The following is a 25830-nucleotide window of genomic DNA, read 5'->3' on the forward strand; positions in this document are numbered from 1 at the left end:
GTCTTACTTCGACAGGCTCGGACTGGAGCTAGCCCCAATTTGATCGCCCCCACCCCGCCCCAAAAGGTCACCTTGAAAAGAAACCAATAAAAGGATTCAAGTTTTCAGTGACATGGCAAAAAAATCCTCTCTCCTGACCTCTCTCCTCTGCAGTCTTGCATTTCCTCCTGCCTTCGAGACATCTCTTCTTGGACGTCCTGCTGACGCCGCAAACTTAACATGTCCAGAAGAGAACTCCTCATCTTCCCACCCAAATCCTGTTCTTCCGACTTTCCCATCACTGTAGACAGCATCACTATCCCTGTCTCACGGGCCCCTAACCTTGGTACCATCCTCAACTCATCTTTCTCTTTCAATCTACATTTTCAGAGTCACCAAATCTTGTCAGTTCCACCTTCACGACGTTGCGAAAATCCACCCTTTCCTCTCCACCCAAACGGCTCCTTTGTTGATCCGAGCACTTGATCGTGTATCATCTCGACTACTGCATCATTCTCCTCGTTGACCTCCCAGCCTCCTGTCTCTCCTCACTCCAGTCCACACTTCATTCTGCCGGCTGGATCCTTTCTCTAAAAAACCACTCGGTCCACCTTTCCCCACTCCTCAAGAACCTCCCGTGGTTGCCCATCCAGCTCTGCATCGAACAGAAACTTCCTACCATCAGCTTTAAAGCACTCTATCAGTTCGCCCTCTCCTATGTCACGGATTTCCTCCTAAAACCCAGCCCACATGCCTCATTCTTCCAACACCAACTTGCTCTCTGCACTTCAATCTCATCTATCTCGCCTCCTCCCCGTTGCCCCAAGTCCCCTTTTACATCGAACAGACCATTACTCTCCCTCCATTTTCAAAACCTTATCAGAATCACATCTCCTCCACGAGGCCTTCCCTGATGAAGCCCGCATTTTCCCCATCTCCTCTCCCTTCAGGGTCACACTTGCATATGGATTTGACCCTTTAAGCACTTAATATTCACCCAACCCTCAACCTCGCAGCAGCTGTGCATACATACAAAATTTGTTCGTGTCTGCCTCTCCCCTTAGCGTGCGCTCTTAGTGGACAGGGAATAAGACTACGAACTCTGTTATACCGTACTCTCCCAAGAACTCAGTACAGTGCTCTGCAAACAGTAAGCGCTCAATAAATACCACTGATTTACTGAAAAGATGGCAAGGGTGGGTTTTGGGCTTTCAAGAGGCAGATGGTTCAGTCTCTCCCTCCATAGACAGTAAGCTCCTTGAGGGCGGGGATCTGGTCTACCAATGTTATCGAGCTGTAAAGCCGTACTCTCCCAAGCACTTAGTACAGTGTTCTGCATCGAGAGAGCACTGTCCGATCCTCCCTACTGCTCATCAATCACAATCAGCCAGTGAGATTTATTGAGCGTTTACCGTGTGCAGAGCGAGGTATCTATTAACTGTTTCATCCTCTAGCCAGCTCGCTCCACCTTGACACAAACTCCCCACCCCAGGACTGTTATTTCTAGTAATAACAATTATGGTGCTCGTTGTGCACTTACTGAAGCATTGTTCTACGTGCTGGCGTAGACACAAGATAATCGGGTTGGACACAATCCCCGTCCCTCATGGGGCTTTCCGTTTAGGTAGGGTGATTTAATCTCCATTTTACAGATGTGAAGTGACTTGCTCAAGGTCACCCAGCAGACATGCGGCAGATCTGAGATTAGAACCCAAGTCCTTCTGACTTCCAGACCCGGGGTCTTTCCACTAGGCCTCGCTGCTTCTCCTATTGTGAGAAAATTTTTTTTTTCCAATTTCAGACCGGAACGATGCCAGGATTGGCTATGCGGCGATGCAAACGTGGAGGTTTGCAGACTTTTAAGATGAACTGCTCAAATTAAAGGCTTCTCCCTTCTTGATACTGTCCTGGCATGCAGAGCGCCAGCAGAGGTTCAGTTTAAATCCAGGTTTAGAGAAACAATGCTGGGAAGAGATCATGAGAGGAAAACGCTCAAATCAAGAAAACATTTGTTGGCCATCAAAGGCCTTTTCCCTCACACCAAGTGCAGTGGCCTAGTGGAAAGAGCGGGGGTCGGGAGTCAGAAGGCCTGGGTTCTAATCCTGGTTCTGCTATATGGTCGTCAACATCACCTGTATTTATTAGGCACTAAATATGTGCAGAGAACTGTACTAAGCGCTTGGGAAAGTACAAGAAGTTGGCAAACACATTCCCTGCCCATAAGATTACAGTCCAGAGACGGAGATGAACATTAATCTAAATAAATGATTTAATAGATAAAGAGATATATATAACACATATATAGAACATATATAAATATAACATATATATGATATGTTTAATATATCTCTTTATTAAATTATTTATTTAGATTAATGTTATATATATGTTATATATATATATATAAATGCCGTGGGGTTGAGGGTGAGGCGAGTATCAAATGGTCAAAGGTGACAGATCCAAGTATGTAGATGACGTAGAAGGGAGAGGGAGCCAGGGAAAAGCAGGCTTAATCGAGCAAAGCCGCTTGGAGATGTGACCCAACGCGTCTGCCGTGTGACCTAGGGTAAGTCACCTCACTTCTCCGGGTCTCGGTTGCCTCATCTGTAAGGTGGAGATTTAGACTGTGAGCCCCACGCGGGAGATGGACTGTGATCAACCTGATTAGCTAGTATCTACTCCAGCGCTTAGTACAGTGTCTGGCACACAGTAAGCTCCGAGAATAGCACGCTTAGAGCGTACACCGTCCTGGAGATCCTCAAGGGGTTTCGATTCACCTCCACGATGTCTCACAGGCAGGTAGGGTAGCACTTGCCAAACTTGACGGATGAGGAAATGAAAGCAGAGATTCACCCATTTGACTAAAGACGCAGAGCTCATCGCCTGGTGACGGAAAAGGAAACATTTCTACCATTTCCGCCCCAGAGCTCCTGCCTTGCGCCACTCTGCTTCCACGGTATTTGTCTAATATATGTCACACGTCGTCTCTGATCCTCTGTTTGCCCTCTGGGGACAGAAATCCCATCTAATTCCCTTTCTTCGGGGGAATGGCAGCTGTGGGCGTGGAGACGCTGAAGGACCAGTTGTCGACGCAGAAAGGTCAGCTGCGGTGCGAATGTCACCGCATTTTGTTCCACGGGAGTAACGACGTGTCCCCAAAGAGCCACCTTCCTGAGCAGCTCTAGAATCGGTCAATCAGTGATATTTCCCGAGCACTTACTGTGTCCGGGGCACCGTACTAAGCGACTGGGAGAGGACAATCCGGCAGACAAGACCTCTGACCTCAAGGAGTTTACAGTCTAGTGAACGGTGACCGAACAGGGAGATGTGGGGAGTACCGGGGGAAAGAGGTGCAGAAGAATTTAAGGGAAAGGGCAGGAGGTCAGGGCTTCGACGGTAAGCCAGGAATCACGTCTACCAGCTGTATTGGCCTCTCCCAAGCGAATATTAACGGTATTTAAGCACTTACTATGTGCCAGGCACTGTACTAAGTGTTGGGGTGGATACAAGCCAATCGGGTTGGACACAGTCCCTTGTCCCACGAGGGGCTCACAGTCTCAATCCCCATTTTGTAGACAGGGAACTGAGGCGCACAGAAGTCAAGAGACTTGTCCAAGGTCACACAACAGACAAGTGGATTAGGACCCAGGTCCTCTGACTCCGAGGCCCGTTCCCTATTCACTAGGCCATGCTGCTTTTACAGTGCTTTTTCACAGCGAGCTCTCCATCAAGACCATTGATTGATGATTGAGGTAAGCTCCAAAAACACTGGCAAGGGCGGGGGCAGAGGTCTTCCAGCTGCTTTAAACAGTCGACCAGTGCCGTTAGGAGAAGTGAATGCGATACCGTTTTCAAAGCACGAAGCGGCATGGCCTAGGGAAAGTGCACGGGCCTGGAAGCCAGAGGACCCGGCTTCTAATCCCGGCTCTGCTACTTGACCGATAAGCCTGTATCTACCCCAGCCTTAACTCGCCACCTAGTAAGCCTTTAATACTAAAGTTATTACTGTTCGGGGCATCGTGTTTTTCTACAGTTTAGCCGAACCTATGCCCACCTGCCTGAGAGGGGGACCACTAGGGCTGGCTTCTATCTTCCCCCTTCCTAGTCCCCCATCCCACTGCCAAAATAGGGCTGGCTGGCCCTCGTCCACTTGCACGGTGAGGGGGAACAAAACTGGCATAAATCCTGTGGGATAACTCAAAAATTAATAAATTAATAACAGTAAAAAGAAAAGGAATTTGTTTAGAACTTACACTCTTCTAAGCGCTGGGGTAGATACAAGGTGATCAGGCTCCCACATAAGGGGGAGTACAGGTATTAAAATTTTGCAGATGAGAGAACTGAGGCCCAGAGAAGTGAAGTGACCTGCGAGAGGTCACACAGCAGGCAAATGGCAGAGCCAGGATTAAAACCCAGGTCCTCTGAACTCCCAGGCCCGGGCTCTTTCCACTAGGCAACTCTGCTTCTCTACTGCCCTCGTCCTTATCCCTATCGCCGTGATCCCGCTGCTTCCGCTGACTTAGCGGGGGGTGAGGATGCTTCCACCCGGGGAGCCCTGGCTGGCTGTGTCGGGAAGGGACGTCCCTTTCATCCTAGTCAAGCCTGAGACGGAGGCGAGCGGGAGAGGAACACCACACTTCCACTCCCGCTCGACACAGTTCCCCCTCCTCCCCATACCACACTGCCCGAGCACAACCCTTCCACGGTGCGTCCAAGCTCCGGTTTTCAAAACACGGGTCGGGCCCCGCCGGCCAACATCCATCCGGCGCTTAAAACAGCGCTTGGCACATGGTAAGCGCTTCACGAATACCATCGTCGTCCCGCCGACGGCTCGGACGAGTTCCGCAACACGGAGAGGACCCGGTTGTGGCGGAGCAACCCAAACGTTCCGCTCCCGGGGGATCACCCCCTAAAACTACAAGCTGCGAGGCATTTCCCCCACACCGCGCACCGTTCAGATTTATAGCCACTGAAATCACGATTGCTAGAATGTCATCGGGATCGGGTTCTGCCTGTTTTCCCGAAGTGAAGGCGCTGCTAGAGCTAAATTTTGAGGCAAAAACGTCGTCCGCCCCAGATATCTGGCACCCGGACTCCCGAAATCAAATCCGACCGAGCCGGCCCTCAAGAACTAGCACTTATCAGAGCAAATCACCGAAAGCAATTAAATACACGATTTGCTTTTGTGGTCATCGAGTCGAAGGCATGTACACGGTACGGTAGCTTACAGGTTACCTGTGTGGTAGACTACAAAGACTCATTCAGAGTGATTTGGCACCCGATTATCTTATCTGGGTTTTCCACAGATGTTTGGCACTGAAAGTCCCCGGGCACCCTTGCTAGAACGCTGGGTTACAAATTCCCAATACAGTCTTTACAAAAGCCACGTGGGACGAAAATCGTCTCCACAGAAAGAATGTAAGACCAAAGTAACGTGGGAACGGAAATAGGTGAATTTAGCCACGAATTCAGTCCCCCCGAAGACTGTAAGCTCATTAGGGGCAGGGAACGAGTCCGCTAGTTCTGCTGTACCTTCTCAAGTGCTCAGTACAGTGCTCTGCACATAGGAAGCGGTCAATGAATGCCATCAATTGACAAAAATTACTTTTAGAAATTGATTTTCCTTCATCTACATTTTAATGCAACCTCGGAGAAGTAGTGCGGTCTAGTGGAAAGAGACCGGGCCTGAGGGACAGAGGACCTGGGTTCTAATCCTGACTCTGCCATTCGTCTGCTGTGTGACCTTGGGCAGGCCACTTAACTCCTCTGTGCCTCAGTTACCTCATCTGTAAAATGGGGATTAAGACTGTAAGCCCCACGTGGGACAATCTGATTACCTTGTGTCTACTCCAGCCCTTAGAACAGTGCTTGGCACATTGTAAGCGCTTAACAAATACCATAATAATAATAATAATAATTATTATTATTAATTCTGACTCTGCCGTTTGTCTGCTCTGTGATCTTGGACAAGTCACTTCGCTGGGCCTCAATTTCCTCATCTGTAAAATGATGGTTAAATCATACTCCCTCCTACTTCAACTGTGAGCCCCAAGTGTTCAACTTGGTTATCTTATATAATAATAGTAATAATAATTATTATTATTAGGGTATTGTTAGGGTATTTGTTAAGCGCTTACTATGTGCCAAGCACTGTTCTAAGCGCTGGAGTAGACACAAGGTAATCAGATTGTCCCACGTGGGGCTCACAGTCTTAATCCCCATTTTAAATAAATGTTGGTATTTGTTAAGCGCTTACTATGTGCCAAGCACTGTTCTAAGCGCTGGGGTAGACACGAGGTAATCAGATTGTCCCACGTGGGGCTCACAGTCTTAATCCCCATTTAAAATAAATGTTGGTATTTGTTAAGCGCTTACTATGTGCCAAGCACTGTTCTAAGCGCTGGGGTAGATACGAGGTGATCGGGTGGTCCCACGTGGAGCTCACAGTCTTCATCCCCATTTTACAGATGAGGGAACCGAGGCACAGAGGAGGGGAAGTGACTTGCCCAAGGTCACACGGCTGACAAGTGGCGGAGCTGGGATTCGAACCCTTGACCTCTGACTCCCAAGCCCATGCTCTTTCCACTGATTTTACAGATGAGGTAACTGAGGCACAGAGGAGTTAAGCGGCTTGCCCAAGGTCACAGAGCAGACAGGTGGCGGAGCCAGGATCAGAACCCGCATCCACTGACTCCCAAGCCCGGGCTCTTTCCCACTAGCCCGCGCTGCTTCTCTTGTATCTACCCCAATGCCTAATACAGTGCCTGGCACACAGTAAGTGGTTAAGCAGTACCATTTTGGAAAAAAAAAAGGCATTGTTACCCTGGTCAATCTGTTCCGGAACCAGATGGATCCAAATTACTAGACACCTATCTGATTTTACAACTGGGGGCCCTTCCTATCACCTCTCCTCAAACTGGCTGTTACGACAAAACCACCGCGACAAGGAAATTTTCACACACCTGTCTTTATTTCGATCTTATCTGTGGTCTGATGGCAAAAAGAATCGCACGGGTCGACTGCGGGACGGGAGCCTTCCCCGTATGAGCTGCCCGGTAACCCCGGTCTCCCAGCGTAGGCCGATCGCAGCATCAGATAACACCCCGGCGTCCCCTCTCTTTTCCCCATCACTTCCTGGGCGGTGCCCATTCGGCTCCGCCAGATTATCGCGCCCTCTTCTGCACCGCTGTGTACACCGAATGCAAACGGAGGAGAATCTGGAGTTCGGAAGGAGGTTTAGTCCCAGGCCCCCCGCGCAGAAACCGTGTGGCCGCTGCAGTGTTACGGCCCGGCCCGTGGGCCCGAGGGGTTGATCGGCGGCCCTTTCCCTGCGCCGTTAATATGGGAGTCCCACATGTCTAGCTCCATTTCGAATCAGCGCAGAGACAAACTCTATCTCCTCTATCAAGTGGCACGATGCGGTGGATAGATCTGGGTTCCAATCCCAGCTCTGCTACTGCTCTGCTGTGTGACCCCGGGTAAGTCCCTTCACGTCTCTGGGCCTCTTAGGTGTAAAATGAGGATTGAGACCGTGAGCCCCAAACATACTGCTTAACAAAGGCCGTCTTTGAAGCACTCAAACACCTTTGTTTCCCCTCCTCCACTTCCCTAATAACAATAACAACGGTATTTTGTTAAGGGCTTACTATGTGCCAAGCACTGATACAAGGTAATCAGGTTGTCCCACGTGGGGCTCGCAGTCTTAACCCCCATTTTACAGATAAGGTAACTGAGGCACAGAGAAGTTAAGTGACCTGCCCACAGTCACACAGCTGATAAGTGGCGGCGCGAAGATTAGAACCCACAACCTCTGCCTCTCAAGCTCGTGCTCTTGCCACTAGGCCACACTCCTTCCCTACTGTTGTACTACAACCCGGCCCACACGCCTCGCTTGCTTTCATGTCGGTCTCCCCTCTTGTGGACTGTGAGCCCGTCGTGGGCAGGGATCGCCTCTATTTGTTGCTGAACTGTACTTTCCAAGCCCTTAGCACAGTGCTCTGCACATAGTAAGTACTCAATAAATGCGACTGAATGAACATCCGTGGCCGAGCTGCCCGCGTAGGCCAGGTTCTTGTGAGAGGAAGAGCGTGGCTTCTTGCGGGGCCGGGTTCCGGGAGCCTCAAACCTGGTCTCTTTCCCCGCCCCGTGGTCCAGTGGATACAGCACAGGGAGTAAGGAGGACCAGGGTTCTAATTCTGGCTCCGCCACTTAATAATAATAATAATAATGTTGGTATTTGTTAAGCGCTTACTATGTGCCGAGCACTGTTCTAAGCGCTGGGGTAGACATAGGGGAATCAGGTTGTCCCACGTGGGGCTCACAGTCTTAATCCCCATTTTACAGATGAGGGAACTGAGGCCCAGAGAAGTTAAGTGACTTGCCCACAGTCACACAGCCGACAAGTCTGCTGGGTGACCTGAGGCAAGTCACTTCACTTCTCTGGGCCTCAGTTACCTCATCTGTGAAATGGGGATGGAGACTGTGAGCCCCATTCGGGACAGGGATGGCGTCCAACCCGATTTGCTTGTATCCACCCCAGCACTTAGTAGAGTGCCTGGCGGGAAAGAGAAGGGATGGTCAACCTCATCTGTAAAGCAGGGATTAAGGCGGTGAGCCTCTTGCGGGACGGGGGCTGTGTCCTACCTGATTAGCTTGTAATAATAATAATAATGATGGTATTTGTTAAGCGCTTACTCTGTGCCAAGCACTGGGGGGATACAAGGTAATCAGGCTGTCCCACGTGGGGCTCACAGTCTTAATCCCTGTTTTACAGATGAGGGAACTGAGGCACAGAGAAGTGAAGTGACTTGCTCAAAGTCACCCAGCTAAGTGGCGGAGCCGGAATTAGAACCCACGACCTCTGATTCCCAAACTCGTGCATTTTTCCACTGAGCCATGCTGCTTCTCTATCTGCCGCGGCGCTTAGTTCGGGTGCCTGGCACGTAGTAAGCTCTTAACAAGCACCATTAAAAAAAAAACAACAAACCATTCTTGGTTCACTTCCAGACCCCGCTGCAGCTCACCCAAAGATCTGTGTGTAAGAAGGAACCTCAATCCCGGGGGAGGGAGGAGGAAATAGCAACAGAAAGGCAGAGATCTTCCCAAAGTTGGTGCAGACGTGAACCCTCTGCGGGGACCACCGACTCCAACCGGGACGAAGGACGGGGAAGCCACGACTTCTCTGCAATTTGGCGGAAGGGATGTCAATCCCATGTTTTTGCCAGCACGCTCCATCAGATTTCACGGGCACGTCGGAGAACATGAAGTACGGGGCTCTGGCTGGCAGCCACCAGGAGAATGGATTTGCACCCACGTTTCTTTCGGGCACAAGAGGAATCGAAACCACCCGAGGTCCATCTGTAATTCTACCGAGCAGACCGGTTTAGGATGCTACTTTACTTCCATTAGAATTTGGGGATGATGATTGAATTTGGCCAGGGAGAAGAGGAAACTGTGTTCCCACTCACCTCTCCCCTCCTACCCAAAAAAAAAAAAAAAAAGCAAACAAAAAAAGTCACTTCAAGGAACTAGTAGAGAATTTCCATAAAACACACAGTGCTCTAACAGCAATTAAGTACACCCCAAACCCAGTGAAAAATAGTCAAAGCCAAGAAGTAAACAAAATGGATCGGGGTGGCTTCGCTGCCACGGGAACCTACGAGACTTGAGAGGTGAAAAACGGAAAAGAATCTCCGAGGAGCCTTTTCAAGTCTTTTAAGGGTGTTATCCATATAATACAGTTTTTGAGCCCAGGGTGTCGGATTAATCTCTTCGGATTTTTAAAACGCCCTCGTGACCTTTGCCAAACATCAGAGGAAATGCTCAAATGCGATGGCAATTCTGGCTTCTCGGACGATAATTTGCTTAACGGCCCCCTCCTTCTTCCCCTCCGGTAAATACAGCCGATTTCTCCAGGGTGCAACCTGCCCTAAAGCTAAGCTCCTGAATCGCTAACCTGTCCAAATCGTGGCACCCATCTACCTCTTATTAATTAACCCTCAATCTTTAAGAGTCGATTCCTTCTCAGCCACAGAGCCAACGGAAGCTCTGGAGGAGAGCACGTGCTCATCACTGACCGAATATCTGACGGTAGTTTGGAGAACAGCGAACTTACCTTGGTCTCAAAGTAAAGAACGCAGAAATATGTTTCCAATTTTTTTTTTTTTGCTGACCTCCTTAAGCAACTACAACACTTCAGTTGCATCTTCCCTCACTCCCCACAGGCAGGGTTTCTTTACCTTAGGGTCCCCCCGCCTAGTTCTCGTCTCTCTCCCCCCGGCAACGAGGAGGATCTAGAATGCCCAAGGACACCCACGAGGACCCTGGAAGAAATAGCGGAATACAGACGAGATAAAACAAGCCCCCGACAGGAGTGTCCCGATGAGGTTCTCCACGCTGGGAAGTCTAGCGGAAAGATCCCGGCTCTGCCAGGTACCCTCTGTGTGACCTTGGACGAGTCACTTCACTTCTCTGCGCCTCGGTTCCCTCACCTCTGTTCCCCTCCCCTCCTCCTCCCCTCAGCACTGTGCTCATTTGTATATATTATTTATTACCCTATTTATTTTATTAATGAGGTGCATCCCCTTGATTCTATCTTGATGATGTTTTGTCTTTGTTTTGTTCTGTTTTGCTCTGCCGTCTGTCTCCCCCGTTTAGACTCTGAGCCCATCACTGGGCAAGGATGGTCTCTTCCTGTTGCCGAACTGTCCATTCTAAACGCTTAGTACAGTGCTCCGCACATAGAAAGCGCCCGATAAATACGGCTGAATGAATGAATGCAAAATGGCGATTCAATCCCTGTTCTCCCACCTAGAGAAGCAGCGTGGCTCAGTGGAAAGAGCACGGGCTTTGGAGTCAGAGGTCACGGGTTCGAATCCCGGCTCGGCCACTTGTCAGCTGTGTGACTCTGGGCAAGTCACTTCACTTCTCGGGGGGCCTCAGTTACCTCATCTGTAAAATGGGGATGAAGACCGGGAGCCCCACGTGGGACAACCTGATTCCCCTGTGTCTACCCCAGCGCTTAGAACAGTGCTCGGCACCTAGTAAGCGCTTAACAAATACCAACATTATTATTATTATTATTATGATTACTTAGACTGTGAGCCCCAAGTGAGATCTGATCATCTTGTATCTTCCCCCAGCGCTTAATAAAGTGCTCGGCACATAGTAAGGGCTTGACGATTACGGCAAATTATCATTACGGCTACACACCTGCAACGTGTCACCCAGCTCCTGACACACTCCCGACGCAGTTAGGGGCCGATCCCTAACGCTTCCGGCCTGCTAAGGGTCAGCTCTGTCAGCTGGAAAGAAAACCCTTAGCCAATGCACAGGAGGGTGGGGAGGGCGGGGAAGAGCCAGGTGCCCGCCTGTCGTCCCCTGGGTCGCCTTCTTTTCCAACAAACACAAGAGAAAACCTCGCCCACGCTGAAATCTTTCTCGGAGGGGAGGCAGTGTGGCCTAGTGGAAAGAGCATGGAACTAGGAAGTCGGGAGACTTGGGTTCTAGTCCTGGCTCTGCCATTTACCTGCTTGGGCCCTCTGGGAAGTCACTTCTTACGCCTCAGGATCCTCAGCTGCAGGATGGGGTCATAACTCCCGTTCTCCCTCCCTCCGAGACCGGGAGCCCCGTCTGGGGCAGGGACTGGATCCGATCCAATATTCTTCTATCATCTCGGCACTCAACACATGCTTGGTACATAATAAGGGCTTAGTAAAAACATCATCATTATTATTATTATAATTGTTCCCTCAGAAGCCTTTCCCTTTCTGGGGACGAAAGCGGGAAGTCTAAGAATCCGGTAGTAAACTCCTCGGCATACGGGAATCCTAAAGAGGGGGCACATTCCGAGGGAGATGAAAAGTCACTTGGGAATAGCAGGTTGCTGCTTTTCTTCATCCCAGCTCTGTTCAGGGAAGTAAACAGATGGAAATTGGCCCTCGGAATTGGACGCTATCCTCACCACAGGAAGCTAGCGGGCAAATGGAAAATCCCATATTACTAAACCCCGGCAGCCAGGAGCATCACTCCCAATGACTCCTTTTCTGGAAAGAGGACCCGGAGGTCCCCGGAGGAAGTGGAAGAAGATAGAAGACCCCAGGGACTGATTCTGTTATAACCTTCCAAATGCCGAACTCCATGGTCCGCTCACAGTAGGCGCTCCATAAACAACCCTGCCAAAAAATCGGAATGCCTGAGACCGACGGCCATCTCAAATATGGTACCCAAGCTACTTGGGAAGTACCGTGGCTGAGTGGAAAGAGCACGGGCTTGGGAGTCAGAGGTCACGGGTTCTAAACCCGGCTGCGCCGCTTGTCAGCTGTGTGACTTTGGACTTCTCTGTGCCTCAGTTACCTCTTCTGTAAAATGGGGATTAAGACCGCGAGCCCCACGTGGGACAACCTGATCACCTTGTATCCCCCCCCAGCACTTAGAACAGTGCTCTGCACATAGTAAGCGCTTAACGAACGCCATCATTATTCTTATTATTATTACTAGCCTAATTCTTTTGGCTGGCTGGGACTCGGGCCCAGGTGGCTCTGACCCTAAACCCTCCCTGCCGTCCTCCCCGACCCCGGGATTCCGTCGGGTCTCAGGTCCGGCTCTGACCGCGGCTGAGGGCCCCGTGTGGTGTCCGGCAACCGGTGGCTCATCTTTGTGACGCCCTCCAACACCGATCAGAAAAACCCTTGCAATTTCTTTCCATCTACAGATGGGGCCAGGTCCTCCCTGATTAGAGTCAGTAAGACCTGGGTTCCAATCCCGGCTCCGCCACCTGTCTGCTGGGTGACCTCGGGTAAGTCACTTCTCCGGGCCTCAGTTCCCTCACCTATAAAACGGGGATTAAGAGCGTGAGCCCCACCTGGGACAGGGACCGTGTCCAACCTGATCAACTTGTATCTACACCACTGCTCAGAACGGTGCCTGGCACATAGTAAGCACTTAACAAGTACCACAATAATAATAATAGCTTTTCTACTCCAGCCCTTAGTGCGGTGCTTGGCACATAGTAAGTGCGTAACATACCACAATTACTAGTAAAAAGCCTCCCTTTGGGAAGAGACTCTAGGTCCCCGAGACGGGCAACGAAATCGGGAGGCGGGGAACCAAGAGCGGTGGATAAAGTTCCCCCTCTTGCCGTCTTTGCTGTCCCGCCCCCTTCGGCTTTCCGAGTCTAAGGGGTAAGAGGAGTGGGCTGCCCTGCTAAGGCCTCATCGCCCCCACAGAGCCCAGCACGAGAGAGAGAAAGCAGCTACAGCTCCTGGCCTTGCGCTCTCTCCATAACCAGCTTTAAATCTGCCACTGGAACGGAGAGGTCATCTTTTGTGCCGCGGCCCGGGTGACGGGCACACCTGTCCACCGAGACCTGGGTTAAATCCACATTTTGGTCGGGTCACGTCATCTAGCCGTCGGCCCGGTTCCGGACGGCGATACCTTGCCATCTGGGCTAAGCTGGGGCTGCGCTGGATGGGGTGACCTTAAGGGGGGACAGAGCTGCTTGCGTCATCAGTGGCAGCTGAGCACCTACTACGTAGTACAGAGCACTGTACTAAGCGCCTGGGAGGGTACAACAGAGTTGGCAGACACGTTCCCTTGCCCTCAAGGAGCTTTCCCTTCCGTGAGTCCCTAAATCATCCCGAAACCACCGGCGCCCGCCCCCCCCCCCCCCCCCCCCCCCCCCCAAAGATCCACATTTGCTCCGGTTGCCGCGGAAATCCTCGGAAAGGTTCAGGGAAGAGAAAAATCAACCACCCCAGTTTCCAATTCCTACAGAAGGGACTGAAGAACCCTCCAGTCAGTTGACTTAACACTTACGAACTGAGCACCCCGGAAGGTCTACGGAGCGGAATTAGCTTTCAATCGGGAAACGGCGTGGTCGAGTAGCCGGAGCAGGGGCCTGGGAGTCAGAGGATCTGGGTTCTAGCCCCGGCTCCGCCACTTGTCTGCTGTGGGACCTTGAGCAAGTCACTTCACTTCCCTGGGCCTCAGTTCCCTCATCTGTAAAATGGGGATTAAGTCCGGGAGGCCCACGTGGGACAGAGACTGTGTGCGACCCCATCATCTTGACTCTACCCCAGAGCTTACTTAAGTACAGTGCCTAGCACACGGTAAGAGCTTAAAAAATACCACAATTGTTATTAGTTCTTAATCAATCAACGGTGCTTATTGAAAGCTTACTCTGGGCAGAGCACTGTGCTGAGCGCTTGGTAGGCACGATCCCTGCCTTCGAGGAGCTTTCGGTCTAGTGGCTTTTGCTGTAGAAAAAGCCGGTAGATGCCTCAACCAGAACCAAGTGTCCCTGAGGGTCTCTGGTGGTCCCCTTCTGGTTGTGGTGACGGTGGGACAGAAAAAGACAATCCTTCAAAAACAGAGAATCACTCACAATCCAAAGCATTTGAAGCCAGCCCAGGATTTAATTTGAGGTGAGCCCCAATGGAGACATTATAACAATAATGAGACCGTAATCCAGTACTGGGAAGAACAATTATTGACCTACCCAGCGGGCTTTTTTCTTTCTATGAAGAAAAAAAAAAGTGCACGTAGGAAAATAAGTTGACCAAGCATTCCTTTCTACTCATCTCTGGCACCAACCGTCTCTTGCCCAAGGTAAGCAGGTGCCTCGGCTATTTAAGGCTGCCTCACCAAGGGCCAGAACCAACCTCGCTGTCTCACTTTCTTTGATGTCCCTTCCTCGAGACCCCATCTCCGAGTGGCCGGTGCCCCCACGGGCCCGAAGGCCTCGAATTTTTACAGCCACACGGCAAAGGAACCAGACAAAGGGTGATTCAATTTTAATAGGTCACTTCCCTTTTCTATTCCTCAACCTCTCTAAATTGCTTTTCATGACACTAATCCTCTCCAAATAGAAGCTATTCTGGTCTTCCCAGATGAGTCACAACAGTAGGATTCATCGGGCAAAAAAGATTAACCTTGCGTCAACAAAGCCGGTGCCCGTCCAACTGTGCCGGGGCCTTGCGGCGGAGGCTAGCGAGCTCGAGGCGACATCAAGGGTTAATCAAAACCCGCCTCGGAGCTTCGCCGACCCCGGATCGGACTGTTCACCTGGGCTAGGCCGGCTCCAATTGAGCTGACAATCAGGCCAGTGGATTTCTAACAAAAGCCACCAGCCAGATTTATGACCGGGCAGAGCAGGTCGGCCTACACTTTCTCGGCGACCTCAAACGGAGGTGGGAGCTCCGGGGTTTGGGGATGCGAACGCACTGGTTATTCCCACATTCCCCACGTAGGGCGACGTACCCCGCTGCGGGGAACGCGTGGGCCCCCGCAGCTCTTCGTTATTAATAGCGTGTCGCGGTCGGGGAGGGGCTCCGACCGTGAGGCGGGGGTGTCCGGTTCCTGACAGTGAGAGATGGGCCATTCTGTTGACATCTCCACCCAGCCCTCGTAAAGCGGGAGGCACGGAGCGATCTTGGAACGCTCCCCGGCCGACCCCAGCGACTCACGCTCATCTGGACGCAGCAGAAAACCCAGTTCTCTGTCTCGCAGCCCTGCCACCAGAAGGCACTGACCGTCGCCCCTCTGCTTCTTCGATGATAGCGATAATGATGATAACTGGGGTATCTCTCAAGCGCTCACTCTATGCCGGGCATTGGGGTAGATAGAAGGGAATTGGGTTGGAAGCAGTCCTGGCTCTGCAAAGGGCTCACAGTCCTAATCCCCGTTTTACAGATGAGGGAACCGAGGCACAGAGAAGTTACGTGACCTGCCCCGAGGTCGCACAGGAGACGTGCGGCCGAGCCGAGAACCCGGGGCCTTCTGACTCCCAGATCCGAGCTCTATCCACTAGGTCACCCTGCTTCTCAATCTGTGGTATTTAATGGATTCGATCAATCGATCAATCAATGATATTTATTCCCAATGATATCTGGGAGGGTCTAGTTCCCTTTCCCTCCCCACTGGGGGGTGGGGAGGGTGTCAGAAGGTGGTCCTTTGACCAGCCCTTGCCCCAATGAGACCTCTTGCCTGGGACTCACGCAGGAAGCCCCCCGGGCCTTAAACACCGCCCGCCCGGTTCTAAGCCCCTTCCCGGAAGTCACGCTGACATCAAGGAGCTGATGTCATTCCCCGATGAATTCTTCCAGAGAAAGTTCCTTTCAGCCACTCTTTCACAGGGAGCAAGCCTCATGCTGGGGAAACAATGCCGACGACGACCCATGTCCCGTGTAAACACCACTCTCCGTTAGAGGAAGCCCCCTCCCACTGCAGTGACACCGTGTTGTCCCCTAAGGGATTTGGGGGTTTTCCATCTTCCCTCCGCCTTACCCCGTTGCCGGGCTGGAGGGTCCCGGGGCGGTCCTCAGCCTAATGACAGAAAGAAGCGGGAGGGAGGAGGGGGAGAGGGAGGGATGAGGGGAGAGAGAGAGGGAGGGAGAGGGAGAGAGGAGAAGAGGGAGAGAAGGATCAACTCAGCAGTGGAAACCTCCAGGTCAACTAGACGGGACAGAGAGGCGGGAATTACCGGGCCTTCCCAGACCCTACGGGAGTTATCTAGACCGTAAGCTCTTATGGGCAGGAGATGTGTCTGCTAATTCTGACATATTGTACCCTCCCAAGTGCTCAAGTACAGTGTTCTGCACCTAGTAAGCGCTCAGTAAATACCACCGATTGACTGATTATTGCACGGAGGTGGAATGGCTTAGTGGCAAGTGCGTGAGACGGGATACCGGGACCCTTGAGTTCTACTCCCATTTCTGTCCCTGGCTTGCTGGGAGCTCTTGGGCAAGACACTTCTCCCTCCTTAGCCTCAGTTTTCTCATCTTTAGAATGGGAATAAGATCCCGGCTCTCCCGACCTCTTAGATCGCTAGCCCCATAAGGGACAGGGACTCCGCTAACTGTATTTTGTTTGCTCCAGCATTTAGCACAGTGTTTCGGTGTATAGAAAATACTAAACACCGCAAGGAGAACCATCATCGGGGTGAGTCACACTGAACCGCAACCAACCGGGTAAATGGCACTCATTGGGTGTTTACCTGTGCACAGAGCACTATATTAAGTGTGTGGGCCAGTTCGATAATACTGGAGTTGGTAGACACGTTCCCTGCTCACAAAGAGAACCAAAAATCCAACGATGACGACGAATCCTTCTGGATCAATAGAATCCCTCCAGATCGAAGTTCTGCTTTTACGCTCTGGGCCTGTCACTCCCCTCCTTAAAAAAACCTCCAGTGGTTGCCCATCAACCTCCGCACGAAACAAAAAGTTCTCACTCAGGGCTTCGAGGTTCTCCATCCCCTTGCCCCCTCCTACCTCTCCTCCCTTCTCTCTTTCTCCTGCCCACCCCGCACGGTCCGCTCCTCCGCCGCCCACCTCCTCCCCGTCCCCCGTTCTCTCCTATCCCGCCGTCGACCCCCGGGCCACGTCCTCCCGCGGTCCCGGAACGCCCTCCCTCCTCACCTCCGCCAAACTCATTCCCTTCCCCTCTTCAAAACCCCACTTAGAGCTCACCCCCTCCAAGAGGCCTTCCCAGACTGAGCTTCCCCTTTTCCCTCTGTTCCCTCCCCCTTCCCCCCTTCACCTCCCCTCAGCTAAGCCCCCTTTCCCTCTGCTCCTCCCCTTCTCCCTTCCCCTCCCCTCAGCACTCTGCTCATCTGTATAGATTTTTATTACCCTATTTATTTTGTTAAGGAGGTGCCCATCCCCTTGATTCTCTTTACCGTGACTATGTTGTCTTGTTTCTGTCCCTCTGTCTCCCCCGATTAGACTCTGAGCCCGTCATTGGGCAGGGACTGTCTCTATCTGTTGCTGAATTGTACATTCCAAGCATTTAGTACAGTGGTCTGCGCATAGTAAGCGCTCAATAAAGACTACTGAATGAATATTTCCACCGATCTGCCTTTCCAATTAATTAATAGGTAATTTATTTTGTGTCTCTTGTAAGCTCTTTAAGGGCAGGAATCTCAACTGGACTCTCCCAAGCACTTATCGAGTGCTCTCTTCACTCGATGCAACTGACTGAATTACGGTATTTACTTTCAATTTTGTTCAATCACATCATAAAGAATCTTCAAACTCAATACGACAAAAAAGTCTTCCAAATCTAATTAATAATAATGTTGGTATTTGTTAAGCGCTTACTATGTGCAGAGCACTGTTCTAAGCGCTGGGGTATACCGGGTAATCAGGTCGTCCCACGTGGGGCTCACAGTCTTCATCCCCATTTTCCAGATGAGGTAACTGAGGCACAGAGAAGTGAAGTGACTTGTCCACAGTCACACAGCTGCCAAGTGGCAGAGCCGGGATTCAAACCCATGCCCTCGGACTCCCAAGCCCGGGCTCTTTCCACCGCGCCACGCCGCTTACCCTGCCTGTGGTTATCAGTTGTTCTCTGCAGTCAGGAAGCAGCATGGCCTCGTGGCAAGAGCACGGGCCGGGGAGTCAGAAGGACCTGGGTTTTAATCCTGGCTCCGCCAGTTGTCTGCTGTGTGACCCCGGGCAAGTCGCTCAACTTCTCTGGGCCTTAGTTACCTCATCTCTAAAATGGGGATTAAGAGTGTGAGCCTCACGGGGGAACATACAGTGTCCAACCTGATGACCTTGTATCTACCCCAGCACTTAGAACGGTGCTTGGCATACAGTAAGCGCTTAACAAATACCATGATGATTATTATTATTATTACGGCCAGGGATGAGGGGAGGACAACCGACCACCAGCAGCGAGGATCACAATAAGTAAATTGCTTCCGGGACCCTGTTTCCGACCCTCATCTCCGGCACACCTCAGACCCGTGCCCTTCCCCAACCCCCGTGATACCAGACCTCTTTTTCTTCCCCTGACTCCAGCAGTCCCGTGGGGAGGATAGAGCACGGTCCTGGGAGTCAGAAGGACGTGGGTTTTAATCCTGGCTCCGCCTCTCGCCTGCTCTGTGACCCTGGGCAAGTCACTCAACCTCTCTGTGCTTCAGTTACCTCATCTGTAAAAATGGAGATTAAGACTTTGAGCCCCATGGGAGACGGGGACTCTGTCCAATCCCATCTGCTTGCGTCCACCTCAGCGCTTAGTACAGTGTCTGGCACACAGTAAGTGCTTAATAAATACCAGCGTCATTATCGTTATTATCGGTAGCCCCGGCTCTGGGATATGGGACTCCTCCGTCCTCCAGACCCTGGGATTTAGAAGCAGTGAGGCCTAGTGGGTAAGAACCCGCACTTAGGAGTCACAGGACTTGGGTTCTAAGCCATATTTACCTACCGGGCGACTCTAGGCGAATCACAACGCTCTGGGCCTCGGTTTCCTCATCTCCAAAATGGGGGCGAAATACCTCTTCTCCCCTCCCGCTCAGACTGTGAGTCCCACGTGGGGCAGAGAATGTGTCCGACCTGATTATCCTCTATCTACCCCAGCACTTAACGTAACCCTTGGCGAATGGTAAGCTTAACAGATACTTTAATTAATACTGTTAGACTCCAGTCCTTTTTTTTTTATGGTATCTGTTAAGCACTTGCTACGTGACAAACACTGTTCTAAGCGCTAGGGCATTTACAAGGTAATTGGAGGCAGTCCCCGTCGCACCTGGGGCTCCCAAGCCAAGCGGAGGGCGAACGGTAATGAATCCCCATTTCACGGTTGAGGAAGCTGAGGCCCAGAGAAGTTAAGTGCTTTGCTAAGGTCACTCAGCCGGCAAGTGGCGGAGACGGGATTAGAACCCAGATCCCCTGGCTACCGGGCCGGAGTTTCATCTTCTGCTTCACGCTGCTGCTCTGGCAAGACCAGGGATTAGGGGTGGGAAAGGGGTCTAGTTCACTCTCCCCAGACAATTCCTGTCTCTTCTCCTCAGCCCCAGCGCCGCTGGACTATACTCCTTCCCCGGCCCTTCCCTCAACCTCCCAGAGCCCCCAGCCCCATTCCCTCCACCCAGACACTAAGCCTCCTCCGACTCCCCACTACTGCCAACCCCAAACCTGAGCCGCCGGTCCCCAATCCCTCCGCTGACCCCCAGTGATGCCAGGGTCCCCCTCCAACCTCCGCTCCAGGCCCTGGACCCCTCAAGTAGTCCCTTAATCCCCCGACTATCCCTATCCCAGCCCCTTCTTGTATCTGGTAGTGACCTGGCCACCTACCTGATTGAGAAAATTGAAACCATCAGGGGTGATCGCCCTAAAATCTCCCCTGCCCCTCCCCGGTCCCTCCCTCCTCCTGTCCTTTCTTTAACTCTCCCATCTTTCCCAGCAGCATCTCGAGAACATCTCCTGCCTTTTCTCAAAAGCCAGCTCCTCTACCTGCGCATCTGACCCCATCCCTTTGCACTTTATCAAAGCGCTTGCCCCCTCCCTTCCTTCCCTGACCGCCACCTTCATCTGCCCGCTCTCCAACGGCTCGTTCCCCACTGCTTTCAAACACGCTCGTGTCTCCTCTGCCCTAAAAAGACCCTCCCTCGACCGCTCGGCTCCCTCCCGTTCTTGCCCCATCTCCCTCCCGCCATTCGTCTCTAAACTCCTAGAGCAAGTTGTCCACACCCCCTGCCTCAAGTTCCTCTCCTCAACCCCTGCCGATCTGGCTTCTGTCCCCTTCACTCCACAGAGACCACCCTCTCAAAGGTCACAAATGATCTCCGTCACGCCGAGTTGGATGGTCTCTTCTCCATCCTACTCCTCCTTGGACTTCTTGGCTGCTTTCGACACCGCTGACCACCTCCTTCCCCCGGAAACGTTATCCAACCTCGGCTTCACTGACGCTGTCCTCTCCTGGTTCTTCTCCCATCTCTTTGGCCGCTCAATCACAGTCTCTTTCACGGGCTCCTCTTCTGCCTCCCACCCCCTAACTGTGGGTTTCCTTCAAGGTTCAGTTCTCTGTCCCCTTCTATTCCCCATCCAGATCGACTCCACTGGAGAATTTGCTTCCACGGCTTCAATTACCAGCTCCGTGTGGATGACTCCCAAATCTACATCTCCAGCCCTCATCTCTCTCCTTCTCTGCAGCTTTGCGTTTCCTCTTGCCTTCGAGACATCTCTACTAGGACGTCCTCCCGACACTTGAAACTTACCATATCTAAAACAGAGCTCCTTATCTTCCCACCCAAACCCCGTCCTTCCCCTGACTCTTCCATCACTGTAGACGGCACCACCATCCTTCCTCTCTCGCAAGCCCGTACCTTGGCGTTATCCTTGACTCACCTCCCTCAATCGACCCACATATTCAAATCCACTACTCGCTCCTGTCAGCTCATCGCTAAAATCCAGGCTTTCCTCTCCATCCAAACTGCTATCGTGTCAATCCAAGCACTTATCCTAATCCGTCTTGATTACTGCATCGGCCTCTTTGCTGACCTCCCTGCCTCCTGTCTCTCCCTACTCCAATTCATAATTCACTCTGCTGCCCGGATCATTTTTGGAAGAAAAAATCAGTCCGTGTCTCTCCACTCTTCGAGAAGCTCCAGTGGTTGCCCATCCAACCTCTGCATCAGAGAGAAACTCTTCTATCATCGGCTTTAAAGTACTCGACCGCCTTACCCCTCTCTGACTATAACCCGGCCCGCACACTTCGTTCCTCTAACGCCAACCTACTCGCTGTACTTCCATCTCGTCTAGCTCACCGCCGACCTCTCGCCCACGTCCTGCCTCGGGCCTGGGACACCCTCCCTCTCCATATCTTATTGCAATTACTCTCCCCACCTTCAAAACCGTGCTGAAGGCACACCTCCTCCAAGAGGTCTTCCCCGACTAAACCCTCGTTCCTTTTCTTCCACTCCCTTCTGCATCACCTTGACGCGCTCCCTTTTTTCATTCCCCCTCCCAGCCCCACAGCACTTCCATACAGATCTGTTACACCGTACTCTCCCAAGTGCTTCGTACAGTACTCTGCACCCGCTAAGTGCTCAATAAATACGACGGACTGATTGACAGGGCAGGGACAGAGATATTTTCTGTCCCGCGCCCTACTCAAAATCGGAAATCTCAGCGGCCTTCCCAAACTCCGTCGCGGTCTTTATCAGACTCTCTCCTCTGTTGAGACGATCCGCAGCGGTGATCCTTTTCATTCACTGAGGCTTACTGAGCGCTTACGGTGTGCAAAGCACTGTACTAAGCGTTGATCCCTCCCCCTCGGTCCGCTCTCCAGGACCTCTGTTCTCTTCCAACTTCATTCACACCAGAAACATCTTCTAACCTGGAAGGACCCACGGGGACTAAGGCAAATCCACGCATTAGAGTATTAATTACCAGGAACATCAGAATGTTTTGGGTGTGGCCTAGCCCGCCCACAGAAGACCGTGCTAGGACGTAAGGACCCGCCACCCAAAATCGGCAGGCTGGGATCGGCATCTCTTTCGGTCCAAGGTAAAAATGGAAGCGATGCTCCTTGTTAACTCCTTGAACTGCCAATTATACACTGTTGGTTAAAAGGCGCCAGCGTCGCTGAGTGACGATAAGCTCCCCAAGGGCATAGACCGTTATCTCCTTTTTTTAAAAAAAATGTTCCACAGTCCCTGATTTGGTGCTTTGCTATAGGAGACACTGACGATACGGCGGGGCTGGGGCGAGAAATCCCGGCCTCAACCAGCCAGACCTTCGGTCCATTTCGACAGCCCCGGCCCCTAACGCAACCTGACCGACTGAATCTTTGTTTTCTCACAATAAACGTTCAAATAGGTGGCTCACGGCCTCGAGGGCGGACTCCCTAGATAACACTGGGCCTACCTCCCCCTATAGACTGCAAGCTCGTTGAGGACAGGGAACTCGACTACCGACTCTGTTAAATTGTACTTCTCTCCAAGTGCTTGGTCCGGGCTCTGCACACAATAAGCGCTCGGAATACACCACCGAATGACTGATTACCTGACCCTCACCCCCCGCCGTCGTCCTCCTCCAGCTCTGAGTTTCCCACTTTTAAAAGTGAGACTCTTTTGGAATCCCCGGAGAGTACACGGTTGACGCGAGTGCAGCTGGCTTCCAGGGTCGTGCTGGTCAACAGCTTTCTGGAGATGGGGTAATGGGGAGTGAGATCCCGGAGCTAGAGTTTTAACAATCATTTCTACCAGGAAGGAAAGTCTTCCTCGAGGGCTGAGCGGAGTCATTTCTGGCCTCAACGCACCTCTACCAACGAGCCTCGGCTCTCAGCTGCAGTCGTAGATGTGCCTCGCCTTGGGACCCTCGATACCACCGATAACCCCCTTCAAACTAAAATGCCAATCTATTACGGAACGTTCTCTAACGGTCTCTCCTACCAGGCCGTGGGGGAATATGAGCAGCGAGAAACAGCCGGTGGCCATAGACTGAAATGACCGACGGCGCTTATGTTCTGTACTGTTTTTTAATCAGATTTAAATCTTTGGCTAGAAAATTGAAGGTATTGAAATGACTGTGATCCAGAAACTCTCATCCCAAATTAACCACTCAGTATCATTCGCTTCGTTTCTGTTAACCGACTCCGTCGTGAAATAAAACGAATCGGTTCAACAGACGGTATGTGTGTTTATGGAGTCTATCGGAGAGGAAGACTTCTAATGACGATTCATTTTGAGTCTGAGTGGGAACCGATCCACCCTCCGCTTTCGTAGTGAAGCCACAGCCTGTTGCCATTTCACCCCCTAAGGTTGCCGTGCTTTCTAAAAGGGCCCGGCAGGTCGTTTTTTTTCTTTTTTAATGGTAATCGTTAAGCGCTTACTATCTGCCACACGCTGCACTGAGCGCTGGGGCGGACAGGAGCTAATCGGGTGGGACACATGGGGCTCCCGGTCTCAATCCCCCTTTTAGGGACGAGGCAAGCCGAGGCCCAGAGAGGTGAAGTGACTTGCCCGGGGTCACGCGGCAGCCAAGTGGCGGGGCCGGGATCAGAACTTAAGTCCTTCTCACTCCCAGACCTGCGTTCTACCCGCCGGGCCACGCTGCTTCTCAATCCACCGGCAACGCTGAGGGCTACGGACGGTAAGCTGTCTGTGGGCGGGGAACAGGTCTGCCAACTTCGTGGTACTGCACTCTCCCAACTGCTTCGAACTGTGCTCCGCACATAGGAAGCGCTCAAAAAATACCATCGATGAGGACGATCCCAAGGCGAAGGAGGGCTTTATTAAACCGACAGAAGTCAACTGGGCGGCGTCGCCCCGACAGAGCTGGGAGGACAGTAAACTCTGATGAAAAGATTTTAATCGGCTAGCGAAAGAGACACAGGACAAGAAGGCAAAACACCTACGGGGGGCTTCTTACAGCAATGAGAGGATTCGAAAGTCCTAGGAATCTGGCGATATTTTTTCCCCCGCTCATTCACCTCGCACGGAAAGCTAAATCAAGTCAAGATGCCACTCGGGTTAAAGGGTGATCTGCGGAGGGGCAGGCAGGCTGGCAGCGTCTAATGGCAGAGACTAACCCTAAAAGACAGGAGAGCGCGTGCAAACGGGATTAAATGAGGCACCTAAGCCCGAGGCGATCGCTACAACGGAAGCCCGGAGCCGATCGCTTCCCTCCGAAAAATAAACAGGAGCAAACCTCAACTCATCCTGAAACATCTCTTCACAGTCTACGGGAAAACCGGGCGCCCGGCTAGTGCTATTTCCACTCACTGAATGCCCAACGGGGGCCTCACCCTCACGGCGTCACCCGGAGGAGAGGCGGGGGTGGCGGTCTGATTTTTTAAAAAAACAAAAAGGGGGGGGAGAAAGAAAGCCAATGAGCAAAGTTTCGAGGACACGAAGTTTCTTTCCTTTTTAGGGGGAGGGGAGGGCGGGCGCCGTGTGTTAGAAACGTGAAGGGGCGAGCGGAAGTTAAACGGTCTTAAAGAAACTCTTCGGATGGACGTAGAAGCCGAAGCTCCCGGCTCGCAACGGAGGATCCTCCCGTCAGAAACCCCGTCGCCTACCCCTTCTCTTTTTCTCCTAGGGCACCTACCTTACTGTAAGTCACTACCGATAAGTTGTTTGAGTGACGGCTGGGGGAGAGGTTTACAGAGTTTTGTGACAGTCCATCCTGATCTTGTTCGATTTGGTCAGGCGCGGGGGGGGCCCACGTGTTTTTGCTGAGCGTGCCTGCCCCGGAACCCCCAGGGTCTTTGACGGTGTTTTCGTCGGGTTGCCGGTTCTTCTGCGGAGAGGCAAACGGGTTAAAGTTTCCTTCCACCTTGCGGTGCGGCTGCGTGTTGAACTCCGTTTCGAAGGATGACAGCTGCTGCGTCACTCCTAAAAGTCCTCCCACCTCCACGCTGAGAATCACCCAGATGACATCTGAAACGGAAGAGCCGACCGGTCAACAACGGGCCGGCCGGGCTTTGGGCCGGGGGGGGGGGTAGGGTGTCGGGGTCCCGTCCACCCCACCCCGTTTCCGGAGCTGCCGGGTAAAGAGGACAGGGTAGGAGGCCGCGCGTTTCGGAAATGCGCCCCGTGGGGTAAAACCGAGAAGCAGCGTGACCTAGTGGGAAAGAGCTCAGGCCCGGGAGTCAGAAGGCCTGGGTTCGAATCTCGGCTCCGCCATCGGGGGGCTGCGTGACCTCGGGCGAGTTATTTAACTTCTCTGGGCTTCGGTTTTCTTACCTATAAAACGGGGATTGAGACCGGGAGCCCCATGTGGGACACGGTCTGTGTCCAACCTGATCATTTCGTATCGACCCCGGCACTCGGCACAGGGCCTGATACGAAGTAAGCGCTTAACAGATTCCATTAAAAAAGAAAACAAGACCAACAAACCGCACCAGATAGAAACCAGGGGCCACGAGGCGGAAAATATTAAATGATTCAGTTTTCCAAGGTGACCGACTCCCGGGGGTTTTGCGTCTTGGGTTCCCACGTGACTTCGGACCCGGGTGTAATTCTTAAATCCAATCAGCAATTTACCGAGTTCAATGACTCCTCCTGGCTAGAGAAACCTCACTCGCTGCTTCGCCCCCCCCGTACACGTGGCTAAATAA

At 52.1% G+C, this 25830-nt stretch overlaps 1 protein-coding gene across 6 annotated transcripts in view; it reads right to left on the reverse strand.

Annotated features, from left to right (window-relative positions):
* Nucleotides 1–25830, reverse strand: part of ILRUN (inflammation and lipid regulator with UBA-like and NBR1-like domains) — a 94049-nt gene that overhangs the window by 3234 nt on the left and 64985 nt on the right. For 2 of the 6 annotated variants that reach the window (XM_029068375.2, XM_029068378.2), the window contains exons 4-5: nt 24819–25150; nt 16264–16302 (exon numbers count right to left, since the gene is read on the reverse strand). In XM_029068375.2, the coding sequence (XP_028924208.1) occupies nt 16264–16302; nt 24819–25150 (371 nt within the window). Of the gene's footprint in view, nt 1–16263; nt 16303–23982; nt 24556–24818; nt 25151–25830 lie in introns of those variants that run through there. The other 4 variants (XR_003760800.2, XM_029068379.2, XM_029068376.2 and 1 more) reach the window with 4 other exon arrangements.

The sequence above is a fragment of the Ornithorhynchus anatinus genome, chromosome 7, assembly GCF_004115215.2.
Source record: "Ornithorhynchus anatinus isolate Pmale09 chromosome 7, mOrnAna1.pri.v4, whole genome shotgun sequence".
Classification (NCBI taxonomy): Eukaryota; Metazoa; Chordata; class Mammalia; order Monotremata; family Ornithorhynchidae; genus Ornithorhynchus; species Ornithorhynchus anatinus.